The sequence below is a fragment of the Hypanus sabinus genome, chromosome 17 (assembly GCF_030144855.1).
Source record: "Hypanus sabinus isolate sHypSab1 chromosome 17, sHypSab1.hap1, whole genome shotgun sequence".
NCBI classification, from domain to species: Eukaryota; Metazoa; Chordata; class Chondrichthyes; order Myliobatiformes; family Dasyatidae; genus Hypanus; species Hypanus sabinus.
Window position 1 is genome coordinate 44,739,821 of NC_082722.1, and position 14,922 is coordinate 44,754,742.

Below are 14,922 nucleotides of genomic sequence, written 5' to 3' on the forward strand. Positions count from 1 at the left end.
TTTGACAATTTTCTAAATGGAGAGAAAATACAAAATACTAAGACACCAAGGAATTTGGGAGTACTTGTGCAGGATTCCCTAAAGGTTAACTTGCAGGTTGTGTTGAGGAAGGCAAGTGCAATGTTAGCGTTCATTTCAAGAGGACTAGAAAACAAAAGCAACAATGTAATGCCGAGACTTTATAAAACACTGGTGAAGCCTCACTTGGAGGAAAGTGAGTTGCTTTGCGCCCCCCCCCCCCACCATCTGAGAAATGATGTGCTGATACTGGAGTTGGTTCAAAGGAGGTTTGAGAAAATGATTCTGGGATTAAACGCTTTTCATATGAAGAGCGTTTGATGGCTGAGCCTGTATTCTGGTATTCAGAAGAATGATTGGTGACTAATTGAAACCTATCGAATAGTGAAAGGCCTATGGTGGGAGTATCTACAACCAAAGGACACAGCATAGAGTGGTGTTCCTTTAAAACAGAGATGAGGAAGAATACTGTACTGTACACTGTAGTCAGCTGTTGATCACAGGGGATCATAGATTTGTGCCTCTGGTGGACTGGGTGGGAAGATTTGAGGAACCGGCTGTTGCCCATGTTCTCCCTCTCCACATCACTGATGTAGTCCAAGGGAAGGGCAAGTGCTGATACAGCTTGGCACCGGTGTCGTCGCAGAGGTTGCCAGAGTGAAGTTGTAAACAACATCGAGCCGCTCTAGAGTTCTTCCTCAGGGTTTGCTCCTGAAGCCTCTCCCATGGGTGGGTGTGGCCTCAAGGTAGTGGAGGTTTAAGATCAGAGTTTTCCTTCTAAGTGGGCTGCCATCTAAGGCAGATGAGCCCCACCTGCCTGTGGCAACTGGTTTTGAGGCGCCAGTGGTCCACCTTTGCCCCATGTCAGTACAAACAGTTCCACCGGGCCTAGTAACTAAGCCACACGTGACCAAGAGTTGGACTTGATTGTCAGAGGCTGTTAGTGATGCATGTCATTTGGAGCATTTTATACGTAGTGGCAGCTTATCCCCACTACCATCCATGACAACCCTAGCAACCTAGATATCTGCAGAACTTTGTAAATGTTTTTGGTGCCATACCAAGACTTCTCAAATTCCACATGAAATACAGTCGCTGTCATGCTTTCTTCGTAATTGCATCAATACAATGGGCCCCAGATGTTGGAATTTGAAACTGCTCACCCATTCCACTGCTGATCCCTAAATGAGCGTATGATCCTCAACTTCCCTTTCCGAAGTCCACAACCATTTCCTTAATGTTACAGACATTGAGTGCAAGGTTGCTGTTGTGACACTGTTAAACCAGCTGATCTATCTGATTCCTGCATGGCTCCTCATCACTATCTGAAGTTCCGCCAGAAACGTCGTCAGCAACTCGTTGTATCACAGGATAGTGATGCCCATCATATTCTAAAGCTAATTTCAACTGATATGCATGTATATGTTATTAAGGTATCAATCTCAGAAATCCAGACCTTTCTCCCCTAAATTTCCAAAGTTACAGACTGTACATCAATTATTTCTTCTTTTAGAATTTATTAATAATATTTTACAATCAAAAGATATGTAAATGTGACTGAAAATGGAGTTAAATACATTAAAATTAATACAGACCATAAAAATGCACAACATGAAAACAGAAAAGGATGAAATAAAATCAAAGAATAGTGAATGTGTGTGCAACAAAATTAGTTTGCTTGATGTACAAGTTTCTTTCAATAAACAGCTGTAGATCTATCTTGCAGTTTCATTTTTATCTTACATTTCATTTCCTCAGCTGATGCATTTTTGTCATAAATTTCTTAATCCGTTCGGGGTCAAGTTCGTTGGCCCAGTATCCTGCTCTTTTAAAATGTGAACCAACAATGAGGGCATCAGCATCCATGTACTGCTCCATGTTTTCATAGGTCACACCAGAGCCGATGAGGACAGGAATTTTTAAAGCCTGTTTAACCTCTGCAAAGAATGCCAAAGATGCAATTAAAACAAATAACTTGTATCCCCTGAGGATTGATAATCCAGATGTTATACAGTATTAAATTGTTTTATGCTGCAAAACACAAAATGGAATCATGTAGAAAAAGGCAGAGCATATAAATTCAGAACTTTTATTTCATGAAATTTAATTAGTTTACCCATGAAGTGGTAAAAGGAGGGAAAATTGAAAGCTTCAAGGAACAACTATAGAAAACCACTCAAAGAATAATGGTAAAAAGGGATTCTCTACAAGTGGATTAAATAATTGGATACTATGGTAGCATAGGGGTTAATGAAACACTATTAAAGCTCAGGGGTGTCAAAGTTCTGTGTTCAAATCCAACGTCATCTGTAAGGAGTCTGTACATCCTCCCCATGGAATACATAGGTCTTCTCCGCATCCTCCAGTTTGCTCCCACAGTCCAAAGACATACCGGTTAGTAGGTTAAGTAGGTTAACTGTCATTGTAAACTGTCCCATGATTAGGCTAGGGTTAAACTGTGGTTGCTGGGCAACGTGGCTCCAAACTGGAAGGGCCTATTCTGCACTGCATTTCAAAATAAATAAAGTAATGGATCTTTTCAATTGAAATCTGGAATCAAATTGTCAAAACCCACTACATTATCAAGGACAGAAAGTTAGGAAAGAAGCAGAACATAGAACAGGCACCTTGAAATGCTTTGACCTTCAAGCTTCCAAATAATGCCTGATTCAGAGGATGATCAGAATAATAATAAACCTAATAATTTTTGCCCTACTAATCATATTGATTTAGATGGGATTAAGAATGTAAAAAGGCCAAATGAAGCTAAATAATATCCATACAAAGTATTTTGGTGGGAAAGGATACATACTATGCAAGCTCTTTGACCACACCTTTTATCAACTTACTGCTCTGGGACAATTTCCCATCTGGGAGAACTGTATTATAGTCCCTAGATATATTATTGAACCACTACAGATTCATGCAACCGTAAACCTATCAGTTAACACCAATAGTAGGAAACAGGATAAAAACATAAAATGCTGGAAACCGTCAGTGGGTCAGCAACTGAGAAAAGAAACAACTGTTAATGTTTCAAGTTGAAGAGCCTTCACCAGACAAGCACAGGATATATCACCAACATTAAATAAAATCAAAAGATTAGCTGTATGCATATTAACAGTATTTTCTGGTCAGACACAGAACAATGTGCTCACAATTTTAAGATGAAGAAAGTCAGCCCTAGGTTCAGAGAGGGAGAGAAATACTTGGAGACAGTACTCCAGGTGGCAATCAGATATATTAGGTGATCTATCTCTTAACTAACACTGGATGAGGGGTAGGGTGATGTGACTGCAAGCAGGCAATTGAAGGATCTAAAGAAGCCTCAGCTGCGCTACTGTTCAACAGATTTGAACTTTAAAAAGGATACAAGCGAAGGTTTTTCACACAGAGAGTGAAACTATACCAAAGGAAGTTCTAGAGGTAGGTACAATTACACAAGACACTAGGCACTAGAATACTACAGCACAGTACAGGCCCTTCAGCCCTTCATGTTGTGCCGACTCATATATTCCTTAAAAAATGTATTAAACCCACACTACCCCATAACTCTCTATTTTTCTTTCATCCACGTGCCTGTCCAAGAGGCTCTTAAATACCCCTAATGTTTTAGCCTCCACCACCATCACTGGCAAGTCATTCCAGGCACCCACAATCCTCTGTGTAAAAAACTTCCCTGATGTCTCCCCTAAACTTCCCTCCCTTAACTTTGTACATATGCCCTCAGGTGTTTGCTGTTCGTGCCCTGGGAAACAGGTACTGACTATCCACCCTATCTATGACTCTCATAATCTTGTAGACCTCTATCAAGTCCCCTCTCAACCTTCTACACTCCAAAGAGAAATGTCCCAGCTCTGCTAACCTTGCCTCATAAGACTTGTTCTCCAAACCAGGCAACATCCTGGTAAATCTCCTCTAGACCCTCTCTATAGCTTCCACATCCTTCCTATAATGAGGTGACCAGAAGTGAACATGATACTTTAAGTGTGATCTCACCAGAGATCTGTGGCGTTACAACATGACCTCTCTACTCTTGAACTCAAGCCCCCTGTTAATGAAGCCTGGCATCCCATAGGCCTTCTTAACTATCCTATCAACCTGTGCAGCGACCTTGAAGGATGTATGGATTTGAACCCCAAGGTCCCTCTGACAATCCACACTCTTAAGTAACTGACCATGAACCCTGTACTCAGCCTTCTGGTTTGTCCTTCCAAAATGCATCATCTCACAATTATCCAAATTGAACTCCATCTGCCATATTTCTGCTCAACTCTGCATCCTGTCTATATCCTCTTGTCACCTTCGACAACCTACAGCTCCATCCACAACTCCTCCAATCTTTGTGTCATCTGCAAACTTACTCACCCATCCTTCCGCCTCTTCATCCAGATCATTTATAAAAATCACAAAGAGCAGTGGTCTCAGGACAGATCCTTGTGGCACTCCACTGGTCACCGACCTCCAGGCAGAATACTTTCCTTCACCTACTCCCCTCTGCTTTCTTCCTGTAAGCCAATTTTTTATCCAAACAGCCAAGATTCCACTGATCCCATGCCTCATGACTTTCTGGATGAGTCTCTCATGAGGGACCTTGTCAAATACCTGTTTACAATGTTTAAAAGACATTTGGGATATAAGTAACTTAGAGGGATATGGGCCAAATACAGATAAATGGGATTAGCTTGGAAATACATCTTTGGCATGGAATAGATGGGCCAAAGGGCCTGTTTTCATGCTGTGGTCCTCTATGTCTCTGTCGACCCATTGGCTGAAAACTTTCAAAACTAATTAAATTTTGCAAGAGTACCAGATGATTGAAAAACAGCCAACGTAACTCTCTTGTTCAAAAACAGAGGAAGAAAGGCAGTGAACTATAGGCCAGTTAGTTAATGTCTAATATTGGCTACATGCGAGAGTCAATAATCAAAGGAGGAAATAACTAATCATTTAGAAAAGTGAGTTCTTAAATCAAGTTTGACAAATTTGCTCAAATTCTTTTGACGATGTGACATGGAGAGCTGATAAATGGGAGAGCTATAAAATGTAGTTAAAAAGTATTTGACAAGGTGCCACAAAGTAGTCTGCTGAATAAATTAAGAGTCCAAGGTATTGGTGGAACTGTGTTGGCATAGAGTGAAAATGGGCTGCCACATCAAAGAATTAGAATGCATTCATCCTTTTCAGGCTAGAGCACTGCAGGTAAAGATTCTTGACCAACAATTGTTTACTGCTCATTATTAATTAGCAGGAGGAGGGGAAAAATTGTAAGCTTTCCATGTTTGGCATTGACAAGAAAACAGGTACAGTAGATGAGAACGCTGTGATTTTGCAATTAGCATCGGGACAAAAATCTGACAAACGCAGGTTAATATGGGAAGGTATGAGGTCATACATTTTGACAAGAGGAAAGAAGAGGAAGATTGCAAGAAAGTGACGTTTAGAGGAATCTGAATGTTGTGCATGAATAACAAAAGGTTAGCAGGAAGGTCCACCAAGCAGTTAAGAAGGGGCACGTTGGCCTTCTTAACTGCTTGTTGTACCTTCCTTTGAAGGGGTTGGAATTGAGAATAGAGAGGTTTTGTTATCATAGTACGGGACTTTGGTAAGGCCACATCTGGAATACTGGCTCTCTTAATTAAAACAAATAAGCTTGGTATCAATACAAAGGAGGTTTATCAGGCTAATTCTTGAGATGAGAAGGTTGTCCTACCAATAAAAGCTAGACAATTTAGGGTTCATATTCCTTACAGTTTAGAAGAATGGCTGGTGTTGTTATTCAAACATCCAAAATCCTAAAAAGTGCTTGACAAGTTGATCCTGAGATGTTTTCACGAATGAGAGTCACAAGCAAAGAGCACAGCTACAAAATAACGTGACAATCATTTAAGATTGAGAAACCTACAAATTTCTGGAATCCTCTGCCCCTAATACAGCAGATTCCGGATTATTTGATATTTTTAAGGTAGAAATAGATACATTAGTGGGCAAAAGTCTTATGCACATATATATAGCTAGGGTGCCAAAGACTTTCTTCACAACACTGGAGTAGTTCTATGTATTGCACTGTACTGCTGCCACTAAAAAAATTTCACAGCATATGTGAGTGATGATAAACCAGATTCTGATACTGGTTGCTATTGTGGACTGAGAATGGGAAGAGGGCAGGGAAAGGGGAATCATGGTTGGGAAAATGGGGGGAGAGACGGAAGGGAGCAGGAAGCACCAGAGAGACATACTGTAGTGAACAATAAACCAACTGCTTGGAATTAAATTACCTTGCCTGGGTGTCTCAGCAGTGGGTGTGTCTGCACCCACTACTCCTGTCCCACATCCCTCCTGCAGTGCTCCATCCTTGCCATGTCCAACATATTTTGTTCCAGTCAGATTTAGAGATTTATCTCTGCTCCATATTGACAAATGCAGTACTGTCCCAAAGTCTTAGGCACCCTAGCTTGAAATATTCTGGAATTGAGGGTTATGGTAAAGCCCAGGAGTTGAAATCAGCATTGATAAGCCATCATTATACTGAAAGGTGGAACAGGCTCAAAGTGCCTGGTGGCCAACTCCTGCTCCAGTTTTCCTATGTTTCTGATATCCAGAAATGGCTTTTTTCTCTCTCAGAAGCATGGATCTCTTGAATAATCTGCTTGTTCATGGGGGACTCCAATTTTTCCGAATTCTTTTATATATGAGTGGATTTGCTTCAGACCAGGGTAGTGATCTTTCCTTACAAAATAAAGCTACTTCATGGAATAATCATGGCAGAAGTAATTTCCTAGATCAGTTCTGATAATCTAGAAAAATGCTGAGATAGTGTGAAGACTTGGGTGATCAGGCCTTGAAGAAATCCCTCCACCCACCCCCCCAAGAGACCTGGGGCTTTCTCCATGGGCTGGTTTGGGTGGAAAGTGCATACATTATAAATGTATCACAATGATGTGAAAAGGTTAATTTGGCCAGAAAATCTATCTGCTCATCATTGTTTGCAATTTTCATTTGCATGGGAACTACTGGAAGCTGAAGGACACAAGCAAGACAAAGAAGGTTCCACACACCTTTCAGTTCTGCAGGATTTGCCTCCATCCCAGTGGCTACTCCAGTTAGTATGACACCGTCAGAGAGGAAGAATTCTGCAGCCCTGCCTGTCTCTGATACACTGATATCTGATGTCATGGCATGCGAGCTGAAAAGAAACAAGTGAACGATTGCAGATCATTATTTCAAACAGCAGAGTAGTTTTAAAACTGACATGCTAAGGAATCAGTGCTGGCAAATTAATGAGGAATGAAGCCTAAAAAGCTGATAAGGCTAAACTACACAGTATGCTTGGAAAACAAAGTGATATATTTCAGTCATCTATTAGTTCCCAAATAATTACTTAATCTTTTGCAGACTATCCTGTTCCATGGTCTCATTTAGCAACCCATTCCAAGCTAACTGTTCCCTATGCAGTAAAATATTAATTCTCCATTCAAATTCCTCTGTCCTAGGTTGTCTAGGTCTTTGTGTGTAATTGGTATTTTAATTGGCCTAATTTTATTTATTCCTTCATCTTGATCACTGGGAAAGTCAGCTAAATTTTTATCTTGATTCTACAGGCTCTTGCTGATCTCATACCTGTACTGTTTTAGTTTCCTTATTCAATGAGGGATATGCTTGCATTGAACAAAGGTCACAAAGTATTGTCAAGGCTGTGATGAAGGGATTATCCCGAGGAGAGAGTCAGCACATTGGGTCTATTGTGAACAGAAGTTAAAAGAGAGGAGGTCTGATGGAATAAAATCTGAGAGGATGTTTCCTCTCATAGGGGAACCTAAAGCTTGGGAACATAGTTACTGTATCTCTTCCACCAATCAACCTCTCAGTTCTAGACTCCACCCTTCCCCCCTTCTCCCGGTTTCTCCTATCACCTTGTGTTTCTTCCTCCCCTCCCCCACCTTCTATCTCTGACTGATCTTCTTTTCTTCAGTCCTGAAGAAGGGCCTTGGCACAAAACGTTTATTCTGGCCTGCTGAGTTTTGGTCTCCAGCATGTTGTGTATGTGTTGCTTGGACTTCCGGCACCTGCAGATTTTCTCTCGTTTGTGATGGGCTGTCTGTTTAAGATGGTGATCAGGAAGATGTTCATTGAATCTTTGGCATTCTCCACCGCAAGGAACTATGGAAAGCAAGTAACTGAATATACTCAAGGCTGAGACAGACTTTTGAACTTTATAGGGGAGTCAAAATTGGTGGAAATATAGAGTCAAAGCCAAAATCTGATAAACCAAGGTACTGAGCTGGCTTGAAGGAACATATACCCCATTTCAGCTTCTATTCTTATTGTTGTGATTATTTTATTTTATAATATCTACATAAACCTATGAAATCCCAAGTTGCAGCCTTGTGGATATTTCTTCCTAGATATTAGCTTAGCTTTTCTTCTTTTGTACAATACATACAATGCTTTTGTAATTAAAAAAACAGAATCACAACCAGTTCTTCAAACTGGGTGCTGATACCATTTGTAGACACAACACTTCCTCTTGGAAAGTGTGTCAAGGTCTGGTTAGTTTTCTTTCTAAGAACTGGTGATGATTTCAATTGGCTAACCCTCAATACATCTCTTGTCATTTCACGCAACCAACAGAAATATTCGTATTTCCGGTGTGCCTGTTCTTGAGTGCAACATAGTCAATAAAAACACTTTGGAAATGTAATTTCAATTATAACAGAGCCAAATGTGGCAACAAATCTGCACTTTGCAAAGACTTACAAATATCAATGGACTAATGATCATATAATCCATTTTAATGCTTTTTGACTGAGAGTTCAGAACACTGAAAGAAACCCATTTTTCTTATTGCACTTGAACTGACAGGTTGGACCCAGTTTTTGGATCATAAATGAAAGATGACAATTCTGACAAGACAGAACTGTCAGCCTAAATTATTTGTTCAACCCTCCGGAGTGAAGAATGAATCCATGGTCATTTGATTCAAGGCAGGAACTCTAATACAGTGGATTCCAGTTAATTGGGATACATTGGGACCGGTACATTTGGCCCAATTAAGCAGCTACACCAATAGTCAAAGTTTCTTGGAAATAGTTGAAAGGTATAAAAAAAGCCAAACTACCGTTTAACTAAGTAACAAATTATGTATTTAAATGAAATACAGAACAAATGAGAACACTACCAAAACTACCACTGTAATATAAAACTGTGCATTAGTTCCCCATAGTTATTGGTGGAAGAATTCATCCAGTTTATACTGCTGTGTTCTTTTGATTGACTGTAAATTAAGCGGGTGTAGTTACTACTACAAGAGAGAAGGTGCTCAAAAAGCTAAAAGACCTTATGGTCTAAAATCAGCAGAAACTTGTTGCAGGTATTGGACTGCCTTCATACAATGCTTTCGACAATTGTATCCTCCAAATCTTCATTTTCATTGGAACGTTCAAGATGATTGTCAATACCTTCAAACTCTTCATAGTTCCTAACTTGATGAAGTGGTGAAATCGTTTCCTTTTCACTCACAGCCTTTCCTGGCACCACCAAGCCGGAATGCTTTAAACCACAGTGAGCAAATCAGTTCTGCATTAACTTACTATTTATTTGTCACCAACTATCAGTGACAAAATTCTCTGCTTTTTGAACACAAACACTTGCAACTGATGCTATTTAAAAACCGTTAGCTCTAAGCATGGTGTAGTATCTAACGACCACAGAAGTGCACGCAACTGTCAACTGTCCCCTGTCCCAATAAAGCAGTATAGTGTCCCAAACGAATTAAAGAAATCCTGGCAGTTTTTGTTCTTTAAGAGTTGTCCAAAATAAATAGCTACCCTGGTCAACCAATAGCCAATTAAACATAATTCACTCTACTATCATGGTTGACAGCTTACATGATCTAATATATACTCTTGTTATTCATTTCCCTCACAGGCTTATTGTCTAGTGTGATATAACTGTGGTGGGTGATGGCATTCACACTTACGTTAGGCAGTAACAACACCAAGCCACTCTGGTACTGAATACATAACTGAAATTGGCATTTTGGAACTGAGCAAATGTTGCTTTGTCAGAGATTCCGTCTCTTAGATGCCACACCATCTGACAGCTTTCATTGTTCAAATTAACAAGATAATGTGGTAACTGTTAATAGAAAGACTGAAGCTTTCCAGGTGTTAAAACCTCCCATCCCCAAAACAACCATCCCACTTTCATTGCTCTGTGAACACCCACAGAATGTTGAGAGGTCTTCCTGTTATTTACGGCTTGGAAATTAGCTACTGCAATAGAGCACATAATGGTGAGATTTCCTTGGTGGAGAATGGGAAAATTGACATATGAAAACTAATTACTTATTTATTTCAAATGTTAATGAAAATGCCATCATCCCATTTCACAGCTGCTTTTCTACTGCTCCTATACATCTCGGAGAGTGAGCTTCCAAGCTTCTATCTCCTCTATGTCAAAGACTTCTATGTTATGTTAGAATGTTAGAATGAACCAATATTCCTATACTAAGCCTATCGTTTCTAAAATTCAGCAAATCTGAAAATATGCCTCAATAATGTAGAAAAATTACTATCCTTAATACCTGTTACCTATCCTTGTTAACCTACTTTTTAATTTGTTTGACATGAGTATTGCTGGCAAGTCTAATCTGTATCAACTAACCTCAACTGCCCTTGGAACGATGACAATAAACCATTATATTATAAATTATTAAAAATCAGTGTGATACTTGTTTCTGTGATTTCACATTACTGACTTTGGATACAACCAATTTGTTTGCTAGGCCATTTTGGAGGACAGTGAACTACACTGCTGTGGACTGGAGAAAGACAAGATTAGGAAAAGGCAGTAGATTACTTTCCTGGAGTAATATCAGTGAACTAGATGAGTATCTGGTTATGGGTATGAAGTTAATTTGATAATTGCTGATACCAGAATTTCTAAAACTCCATATTACTTATAAACTGGATTGAAATTACTACTGATGCCAAGAAGATTGACCAAATTTTTCAAATTATTGGTTTAGAATTCTGGATTTTAATCCAGTAACAATCAATATACCACAGTTTTCTTGGGATTGTTATATAATTCTCAGAATCAGGTTTATTATCACTTACAGAAGAGTATGCCATGTAATTGGTTGTTCTGTGGCAGTAGTTCAGAGCAAAAGTGAGAAGAATTCTAAGATGGCGACAGCACAGGAGACAATTTACCCAATTAAGTCCAGACTAGACCAGGGCAATGAATAGCTTCTCAATTTCCATCTAGCTGCCCTTCTAATGTAGCTTTGCAAAAATTTTCTCCACCATATACTTATCTCATTCACAATGGAACCTGTCTGGAGAAGGAATCTCCAGGAACCATAAGAAAATGGGGGGAGTCTGTAATATGGCCAACCCAAGTCCCTTATTTACTAGAAAAAGGATTGTGGGAAATTAGACCAAGCTGATGTAGTTAGTTTGAAGGTCATTTGGTACAGTCAATAGACTAAAGAAGTGTTTAGCCCACAAGGCAGATTTAATTGAAAGAATGAGAGTTAGATTGTACGTTTTGAACAGAAAAGCAAGGTCACAGGATGTGATAAAGAAAGACAAACAAGGCCACAAATAATTCTGTACACACTGATGGTCAGAGGTCAAATCATTATCTACAAGTAGAACGGGATAACCACATTCAACAGAAATCAATAATTGATGAGCACAATCCACAAAGCAAAACAGGCTGTTGATAATTTATTGTGAAACTGTAAAATTCTACAGCTAACAATTTAATGCAAATACAATAAAACACTGGCAGTTTCTTGGTCAACAGAGTATTTGTGAACTCTCATTTGCAGAGGCTTTCCAGCATTCATCGTTAACTACGGCTGAATAAACCGACCACTGATCCACAGTAGAAACTTCTGTGAATCATAAAAAAAATTTTAAAAGATGGAAGTGAAAGGTTACAACCTTGAGGCTCCTCTTGCTGAAGCAAAACGCTTGATGGGAAGGGCAAGAAAGTGACTAATATGTTAAAAGGAGCAGCCATGGCAAAGAAGCAACATGAACAGATAGAAATAGCATCAGTAAAGTACGCAAAGCACAAGGAACATGAGAAACCATGTGGGAGGACAGTAGTGGCTGTGAACCCTACATTCCCATAAGTAGACTGAAGTGACATTGACTGGGGATGTTTAGATGTAAAAACTTCCATGCACCTAGTGAATACTATGAAGTATCTACCCCCGTCCTATGACAAGGATGTAAAAAAAAAGCAGTCCCAGCACTTTTAAAAAGAATGGTCACAAAAATGACGGGGGGACGGGTACCAGAAATCTTTGATAGGCTTAGAGAAAAGATAAATTGCCTGCCTTAAAAAAGAATGATGGCAGTCAGGTGTTTTGGGACGTGAGCAGAGTTAAAGGAGGCTCACAGATTTACCAACAATGATATTCAATTGACAGTGAAGTTAATGGTGTAACAATCTCTGCCGCATCATTACATCATGGGTCATGCAACTGGGACTTAATGAACTGAAGTTTATTCGTTTTGAAACAGTTATAGTTTGGGAGGAGCACACCAAATTCACCAGAATAATCAGATGCTCTGGCAGTACGAGGGTAACAGAGGTCCAAAATGAGATGCTTTATTATTATTTAGGTTGGCACACAGATCCCGACTCAGCTTCCTTCCATTGTAAACTGGCTGAGAAGCTTACTGTACTGAGCTGTAATAACGGTAGTCTGTACCACTCATATAGAATGTCACTTCCACAATGAAATTACTTCAATATATTTTAATGCCGTGGTTCATGGGAAAAGAGGTAAAGACATGTATAGTCAGATGAGGACTAGCAGAGATAGTGAGAGCAGGATATGAAGTGGAGGTGAACACAATTAACAGGACTTAGTGAGCAGACAGTGGAGTGGCCTCAATGGGATTTAGGGTGGCAGAAACATAGAAACACAGAAATCTACAGCACATTACAGGACCTTCGGTCACAATGTTGTACCAACCATGTAACCTACTCTAGAAACTGCCTAGAATTTCCCTAGCGCATAGCCCTCTATTTTTCTAAGCTCCCTGTATCTATCTGTTAAAAAACCCTATTGTATCCGCCTCTACCATCATGACTGGCAGTGCATTCCTGGCACTCACCACTCTCTGTGTGAAAAACATACCCGACAGTACCCACTTCCAAGCACCTTAAAACGAGACCCCTTGTACCCACTTCCAAGCACCTTAAAATGAGACCCCTTGTACCCACTTCCAAGCACCTTAAAACGAGACCCCTTGTACCCACTTCCAAGCACCTTAAAACGAGACCCCTTGTACCCACTTCCAAGCACCTTAAAATGAGACCCCTTGTACCCACTTCCAAGCACCTTAAAACGAGACCCCTTGTACCCACTTCCAAGCACCTTAAAACGAGACCCCTTGTACCCACTTACAAGCACCTTAAAATGAGGCTCCTTGTGTTAACCATTTCAACTCTGACTATCCACATGATTAATGCCCCTCATCATCTTATACACCTTTATCAGGTCACCTCTCATCCTCCGTCACTCCAAGGAAAAATGGCCAAGTTCACTCAACCTATTCTCATAAGGCATGAGGCAACATCCTCGTAAATCTCCTCTGGGCTCTTTCTATAATAATATTCAGAAAGACAGTGGAGGAAGCAGCACAGGTACTCCTTAAGGAAATTAAATTTTACGTGACGGAACAATTAATGGATTCATAGACAGAGTGAGTAATATTTCTCAAGAAGAAAATAGGGAACTGGAATGTACTGACTGTTCCTACTGGCTGCTGTCCTAGGTACATGGTGGTGTTCCTCAGTTAGCAGACTACTGGGTCCCTGGTTGAGTATCAGTTCAATAGCTGGGATACACAACCAAACTGCTATCTGCAGCCATTGGCTAAAACCAGTCAAGTGGACAAAGCCAAGAACAGAATTAATGCTTTTATCATATAAATTTGAAGCCTTCAAAACAACATTTATAAGTAGATATCTGAAACTGCTATTAGTTCAAATACTATTGAAACAAATACAATATCATTTGAATTTAAGAAAGCAATGCCTCAAACCATATTATTGGGAGTGTTAAACAAGAGAAAATCTGCAGCTGCTGGAAATCCGAGCAACACACACAAAATGCTGGAGGAACTCAGCAGGCCAAGGAGCATCAATGGAAAAGAGTACAGTTGATATTTCAGCCTGAAATGTCGACTGTACTTTTCTTCCATAGATGCCGCCTGGCCTGCTGAGTTCCTCCAGCATTTTGTGTGTGTTCATGGGAAATGTTTATCTAATTCTTGTCAAAAATAGAAATATCTGCAAAATACTTTTGTAGCTTGTTGAATGCTGGTAGAATTTATCAGCAATTTTAGAAATACCTGTGCTTTTTCTTGATGTCAGTGAAGATTTGAACATTCTCGGCTCCTATTTGTCTGCGATATCTGAGAAGGTCACCAGCACATGCATCCAGAAATCCTTCATCTGAAACTTGTGAGAATACAAATCCTTCCACTCGAATAAAATCAGCATCTAACAGATAAGTATGTAAGAACTTTAATTATGTTTATTCTGAGCGTGGCCACACTCTTGACCAGAAATGAAATGCTAAGGAAAAGTAGCTGGATGCAGATACCTGTCAGATTGTTTCATTGTCTATTGAATTCAAGCTGTGCTTTCGTAGATCACATGGAGTTAGGCTCATTGTCACATGCACTTTAATATTGGATTGATGACATAGAAGTGAAATGTGTGGTTGTTAGAGAACAGAGAAGCGACTTTATGTTCAGGTAACAGAATAGAGCTGCTTACACGAAACTCTGGCACACATCTAATAATAACTTAAGATTAGACATGTGATTATTTATATGCAGACAACCGTATAGAAGTAGAATTAGTCCA

General features: G+C 39.7%; 2 protein-coding genes across 5 annotated transcripts in view; one reads left to right on the forward strand and one right to left on the reverse strand.

The window, feature by feature from the left end:
* The window catches only part of si:ch211-260e23.9 (uncharacterized protein LOC555795 homolog), a 43,151-nt gene extending 41,665 nt beyond the window's left edge, over nucleotides 1-1,486 (forward strand). Inside the window, exon 5 of the mRNA XM_059992964.1 lies at nucleotides 1,265-1,486. Coding sequence (XP_059848947.1) covers nucleotides 1,265-1,291 — 27 coding nt within the window. The 3' untranslated portion in view covers nucleotides 1,292-1,486. The remainder of the gene's footprint in view (nucleotides 1-1,264) is intronic.
* A 73-nt stretch (nucleotides 1,487-1,559) lies between these two features.
* The window catches only part of zgc:162297 (uncharacterized protein LOC555865 homolog), a 32,444-nt gene continuing 19,081 nt past the window's right edge, over nucleotides 1,560-14,922 (reverse strand). Inside the window, exons 4-6 of one of the 4 annotated variants that reach the window (XM_059992960.1) lie at nucleotides 14,403-14,553; nucleotides 7,077-7,204; nucleotides 1,570-1,955 (exon numbers count right to left, since the gene is read on the reverse strand). In XM_059992960.1, coding sequence (XP_059848943.1) covers nucleotides 1,765-1,955; nucleotides 7,077-7,204; nucleotides 14,403-14,553 — 470 coding nt within the window. In that variant the 3' untranslated portion in view covers nucleotides 1,570-1,764. Of the gene's footprint in view, nucleotides 1,956-7,076; nucleotides 7,205-14,402; nucleotides 14,554-14,922 lie in introns of all 4 variants that reach the window. The other 3 variants (XM_059992963.1, XM_059992961.1, XM_059992962.1) reach the window with 3 other exon arrangements.